Here is a 7,131-nt window from a genome sequence, read left to right on the forward strand (position 1 = left end):
TTCATATTCATAACAATTTAATTCCCTTATTCATTCTATTTTGGATTGATTACTAAGATTTCTATAACGACTTTACTCTTCTAAAACAAGAAATCAACAAAAGAGAAGGGTTTATACCTTGGGTTTATTAGATGAAATCCTATGTTTTCCTCTCACTGCCTTCTTCCTCTTCTTCTTCTTTTATTTCTTTTCACAAATTTCAATCTGGGTTCTCAGAGGGTTGGGTTGAAGAAATGAGAGGATATTTTCTGTTTGTTTTATTTTCTGCGATTTTCTTTGATTTTTTTCTGTTTTCATTTGTTTTTATTCTTCCGTTAAGAGGTGCCGTCCAAATCTTCAAATAACATTTAGCCACACAACTATTAACGTGGCAATTAATCAGGGGTTATGGTAAAATCCCTAAAATACCCTTAATTAGTTAATTAATCTATAATTAAAGGAAAAATTCTCTATAAATCAAGTTTTTTAAGGCTTTAATTAGTTGGGTTACTACACTCTTCCCTCCTAATAAAAAGTTTCGTCCTCGAAACTTAACATACCTATATCTCGAAGAGCTCTGGATATCTCTCTCGCATAGAATCTTCAGTCTCCCAAGTAGCTTCTCTTTCAGAGTGATTCTTCCACTGAACTTTCACATATTTGATTACTCGGTGTCTAAGTACTTGTTCTTTATAATCCACAATACGTTCTGGTCTTTCTTCATAGGTCAAATCTGGCTTGAGCTCTACTGGAGACAACTCAACAATCTCATTTGGATCTCGGATGAACTTTCGAAGCCAGACAGGGCTGGTGGTAATGCTAATCTGTACGCCACTGGACCAATACGCTCTAGAATTTCAAAAGGACCAATGAATCTCGGGCTTAACTTCCCTTGGATTCCAAATCTTTTCACTCCTCGGGTAAGCAAAACCTTTAAGAAAACATGATCGCCTACTTGAAATTCTAATTTCCTTCTTCTTTGATCAGCATAACTCTTCTGACGACTTTGTGCCGTGCGAAGACGTTCTCGAACTAATTGAATTTTATCAATTGCTTGCTGTACCAACTCTGGTCCAAGAAGTTTTCTTTCTCCTACATCATCCCAATGAATAGGAGACCTACACTTCCTTCCATAAAGAAGTTCATATGGTGCCATCTGAATGCTAGCTTGGTAGCTATTATTATATGCAAACTCGGCTAGAGGCAGATAATCTTCCCACGATCCTTTCATTTCCAGTACACAACATCTTAACATATCTTCCAGTGTTTGAATTGTCCGTTCTGATTGGCCGTCTGTCTGTGGATGATAAGCTGAGCTGAAATTTAGTTTAGTCTGCAGAGCTCTATGCACACTTTTCCAGTATTCTGATGTGAACCGAGGATCTCGGTCAGAAACTATTGATATTGGTACACCATGCAACCTTACTATCTCATTAATGTACATTTTAGTCAGGTTTTCTAATGAGAATTTCATATTGATAGGTAAAAAGTGGGTCGACTTTGTCAACCGGTCCACAATTACCCATATTGCATCATTATTTCTCAAAGATTTTGGAAGGCCAGTGACGAAATCCATGGTGATCTTTTCCCATTTCCACATTGGTATGTCCAAGTTATGGACTAATCCAGCTGGTCTTTGGTGCTCAGCCTTTACTTGTTGGCAAGTGAAACATTCTGCAACATAGGTGGCAATTTCCTTCTTCATATTATTCCACCAATATATTTCCTTCAGGTCTTTATACATTTTTGTTGATCCAGGATGCATAGTATACAGAGAGTGATGTGCCTCTTTTAGAATCTTTTTCTTTATCTCTGGTATGTTAGGCACACAAACTCTAGTTCCAAACCTCAATGATCCATCTTTATGTATCTTAAACTCTCCTCGAGTGCCTTCTTCCACATCTTTCTTTATCTTCAACAGTTGAGGATCATTCTGCTGGTTTGCTTTAACTTCATCTAGCAAAGAAGGTTGTATTATCATATTTGCTAATTTAACTCCAATTTGGTGGATTCTAATTTTAATTCCAGTATGATCTAAGTCCTCCAATATTTTTCTTTGAGAAGTAATTAGGCAAGCTAAATTACATGAATTCTTACGGCTCAAGGCATCAGCAACAACATTTGCCTTGCCAGGGTGATAATGGATGGTCATATCATAATCTTTCAGAAGCTCCAACCATCTTCTCTGCCGTAAATTCAACTTCTTTTGGGTAAATATGTATTTCAAACTCTTGTGGTCAGTGTATATTTCACAATGTACTCCATATAAATAATGTCTCCAAATTTTGAGAGCAAACACTACTGCCGCTAACTCAAGATCATGAGTGGGATAGTTTTGTTCATAAGGCTTTAACTGCCTTGAAGCATATGCTATGACTTTTCCATTTTGCATAAGTACACATCCCAGTCCTCTTCTAGAGGCATCACTATAGATAGCAAAGCCTGTGTCTCCACTGGGTAATGTAAGTATTGGAGCAGACACTAATCGACTTTTTAGCTCTTGAAAGCTTTTCTCACATTCTTCTGACCAAATGAATTTAACTCCCTTCTGAGTAAGACGAGTTAGAGGTGAAGCAATACGAGAGAATCCTTCCACAAATTTTCTATAATAGCCAGCCATTCCAAGAAAGCTACGGATCTCCGTCACAGTAGTCGGTCTGTCCCATTGAACAATAGCTTTTACCTTCTCAGGGTCCACAGAAATCCATTCCTTAGAGATTACATGCCCAAGAAATGCTACTTCCTCCAACCAGAATTCACATTTCTTAAGTTTTGCATACAGTTGTTCTCTCTTTAATGTGTGCAACACCTGTCTCAAGTGTTCTTCATGTTCTTCTTTGCTTCTTGAGTATATCAGAATATCATCAATAAACACCACAACAAATTGATCCAAAAAAGGTTTAAATACCCTGTTCATAAGATTCATAAATGCCGCAGGTGCATTTGTGAGCCCGAATGGTAAAACTAAAAATTCATAATGACCATAACGGGTTCGAAATGCAGTCTTTGGCACATCTTCCGGCTTAATCTTTAATTGATAGTAACCAGAACGAAGATCAATCTTTGAAAATACCTGAGCTCCTTGTAATTGATCAAATAGATCATCAATTCTCGGTAATGGATACTTGTTCCGAATGGTTACTTTATTCAACTCACGGAAGTCAATACATAATCTCATACTTCCATCTTTCTTCTTCACAAATAACACTGGTGCACCCCAGGGTGACACACTCGGCCGAATGAAGCCTTTATCTAAAAGTTCTTGCAGTTGTACCTTGAGTTCTCTCAATTTAGCAGGTGTCATTCGATAAGGAGCCTTAGAAATGGGACTCATACCAGGTACTAGGTCAATTAAAAATTAAATCTCTCTATCTAGGGGCATTCCTAGAAGTTCATTTGGGAATACTGTAGGTGTCTAAAAATACCGATAGGTGTCCGCACACAGCTCGAGACGGAGAGAAGATGACGAACAAAATAACCCATACATCCATTTCTCAGCGCTCGATATGCTTTAAGGGCTGAGATGATTTTTAAAGGTTGTTGAGACTTTCCGCCCTCAAAACAAAATTCGGGTTGGCCAGGAAATTTGAATACTACTTTCTTTTCTCGACATAAAATAGAAGCATGATTTAAGGATAACTAATCCATCCCCAATATGATATTGAAATCATGCATTTCTAGTATCATTAATTCTACGGGAAGTTCTGTGTCGAGAATATAAATTTTACCCTTACAACCTTGATTTGATACTAATATGCTACCTCCAGGTGTACTAACAAGCAATTCTTGTTGTAGGGTATCAAATGGTAATTTGTTTCTCTTAACAAACTGGGCAGCAATAAAGGAATGCGATGCACCAGAATCAAATAGTACTCGAGCAGAAACTGATGCAAAAGTTAGCGTACCTGTCACCACATCCTTGTTTGCTTCTGTCTCCTTCTCAGTTAAAGAATAAACTCGAGCATTGGCTTGAGGATACCGATTCCCACCACTGGACTGGCCAGGCTGGAAGGTATTCCGAGATGATTCCTGTAAGGGACAATTTGCTATTTTGTGATCCTTCTGGCCATATCTCAAACAAGCTCCGGTATTTCTCCAACAATTTTTCGCTTCATGCCCCAGTTTGTGACAAACATCACATCTTAAAGTTTTCTGATTTGGAAATTGCTCCTCTCTGCGTCCAAAATTTTTCTTTTTGTTTCTCCAATTCTTGTTCCTTCCCCCGCGATTATCCTGTCAGAACCGCTTCTTTGGGTAGGAGTTGCTCGTCTCATTCTTTGGCTTTGTATCAATTTCATTTTTCTCAATTAACAATGCCTTCTTTAATACTTCTCCATATGTAGGGAGTTCAAATGCACTAACCGCCTTCCGAATGTCCGATCACAGCCCTTCCTCGAAGCGACGAGCTCTATCTTCCTCATTACCCAACAAGTGAATGGCAAATTTTGACAGATAAGTGAACTCTTCTTCATATTCAGCTACTGTCTTATCACCTTGCTCCAATTTTCGAAATTCCTGTTCTTTTTGTTTTCGAACAGTTGAAGGAAAATATTTTTCATAAAAAATCTTTTTAAACTCCTCCCATGATAACTTGTATGCTTTCTCTCCCAACGTCCTGACCTGCATTTGCCACCACCCGTAAGCGCGGTCTTTTAGCATGTATACTGCATAATCTACCTTCTCCTCTTCAGGGCATTTCATGTATGTGAAGACCTTCTCCATTTCTGTGATCCAATGCTCAGCAATCATGGGATCAGTTGTCCCCTCAAAACTGGGTGGAGATAATTTCTTGAATTCTCCCATGCCACTTCTTAATTTTGGTTGCTCCTTGTTTTGACCATTCGTCCGACTACGATCAATTTGATCTTGTTGTCTGGTGACTACAGTTGTCACCGCTTGTAGCAGATCCATCAACGCATTGTTATCTATTGGGTTCCCGGAAGTGGATGCACGAGAAATTCTAGATCTCATCATTTCACCTATTGTCTGATTTAGATCCCTATCTCCATTAGGAGGGGTTTGCTCATTACCTGAAGTCATAGCTTCCTATAAATAATAAAATATTTCAGTCAACTATTATACAAGGAAAAATTCCTAAGTCAGCCACATATATGTAATTTAAGTAATTAAGAACTCAATCACTGCTCAACATAATATCACAAGTCAGTATTTGCAAACCAAAAGTATATTATTAATATTGAACTCAATCACTGCTCAACATAATATCACAAGTCAGTATTTGCAAACCAAAAGTATATTATTAATATTTAACTTTTTAGTTCATACACATATCTGAGTATATGGGTTTATATATACATATTTTCTACCAAAAATGTCATACATAAACCAAAAGAGTGACTATGAAAACCCATATACTGATATTACAAAATTGCCCTAATAGTTATGCTCTATTTCCCTGAGGAAGAGGAGCTGCTGGAACTAGACTTCTCCTCAGTTGGTTCAGTCTCCTCTGAGCCTTGGTTATCAACAGAATTGGACATTGGATCTGAATCTATGCCGCTAGTCCCCCATCCTTCAAGGTCGAGATCTGGACCAATGCCTAGGCTACTCGACTCACCCACAGAGGGGGCAAGTCTCTGGTCATCACTAGGAATCTGGGCTACAACGGACTCCATGTCGGAGGGGTCGGATGAAATCATAATGATTGAAGGCGATGACTCAACTGGGAGAACTTCTACCACGAGATCCTCAAGCTCAGACTCGGATGAATCTACCATAACAACTTCTACTGGTTCGACCTCCGGTGAGTCGGGGGTCATATGGTTAGCCATTATCACATTCGGATCAGTTTCATCGGAAGTGTATTCCCAGTCTCTCAGGCTGGGTTCCCACGAGCTATCTATGGAAATCATAGGGCTGGACAGGGTGGCTGACGAACTGGAAGATGAATTGGTTCCCGCCATCCTACAAAAGGGGAACCATCCATCAGCTTACTGAAGAAAAAGGACAAAGTAAAATAAACATCTAAGCACTCCTTAACAACCCTAAAAGGTTTTACTATAAATTATGTGATATATATGTCTATATACATATGGACAAAGTAAAATAAAATAAACATCTAAGCACTCCTTAACAACCCTAAAAGGTTTTACTATAAAATATTTATATGCATACATATATATATATATACATATGTATACAGACATATATCGCATAATTGATCCATACGCTAACACTCATCTAGCGCATATACTCTATGATAGCGTGCCCTACAAGGTTTTTAACGTCGAAACCTAAGCTCTGATACCACCTTACTGTCACGCCTCGAAACTACAGCGGAATATCATAAAATACGGGGTACGCGACAGCAGCGACCCGTGCACGAGACAAGTCTTATGCACGAGTCAAGCCTGGCAATTCATATCACATAGTTTATTTTCAAATAGTAATAAACCTGCTGATGATAGAAATCAGAGCAACTATATATATGATCGGTACTTACAACCCACAAGCTCACCGTTATAAGTATTTTTACAAAACAAAACAAAATGTGCTGAAGGTAACATTGAAAAGAAGAGGCTCTCCATATCACGCCTCTCAGCCAAAAGCTCAAATCAAAAGTCGGCTAATAGAAAGCTACGCCGGATCTGAAAAATATTTAAAAACAACGGGGTGAGCTAACGCTTAGTGAGAACATTTCCCACTAGAGTTCCTAGATAACTAACAAAATAGTAATAAGAATAGTTCTCTGAAATTTACAAATTTCAAGTTTTGCATGAGAAATCCACAGATAACAGAATACGATCCAAGTATCGTAATATTGTCATTTTTAAGAAAGAATACAACAATTATATTTTCTTTCTCATGTGCAACTGAATAAACTGTGAAATTTCTTGAAATCAAACTCTTTTTGAAACAAGGTAAACATTAAGAAGAAAAGAACTACTAATTTGGGCAAAATCAGAGAATTGTTGTTTTCTTAATTTCACAGTCAAATTATCAGAATCTTATTTCTCGATGAGTTATTTCATGAACAAGTCACCCCATAGGTCACACTAAGGCTACGAATTTTAGCCCAGTAGCAAGGGAATGCGTAAACCGCATCAGATAACAGATAATTCCTGGGAACCGAATGCACCTAACACTGCCATAGGCTACTAGCCAAATACAGAGGGGCTAGAACAGATTTCA

At 38.1% G+C, this 7,131-nt stretch overlaps 1 protein-coding gene across 1 annotated transcript; it reads right to left on the bottom strand.

Annotated features, from left to right (window-relative positions):
• Nucleotides 4,360–5,019, bottom strand: LOC109833369. The gene has a single exon (XM_020401026.1). The coding sequence runs from the start codon at nt 5,017–5,019 to the stop codon at nt 4,360–4,362; it is 660 nt and encodes a 219-aa protein (XP_020256615.1).

Source organism: Asparagus officinalis, chromosome 1 (assembly GCF_001876935.1).
Source record: "Asparagus officinalis chromosome 1, Aspof.V1, whole genome shotgun sequence".
In the NCBI taxonomy this organism is placed as follows: Eukaryota; Viridiplantae; Streptophyta; class Magnoliopsida; order Asparagales; family Asparagaceae; genus Asparagus; species Asparagus officinalis.

What these genes read in the sequence shown, in the direction of transcription:
- LOC109833369 (XM_020401026.1), bottom strand. Translation starts at nt 5,019, where the DNA reads ATGACTTCAGGTAATGAGCAAACCCCTCCTAATGGAGATAGGGATCTA.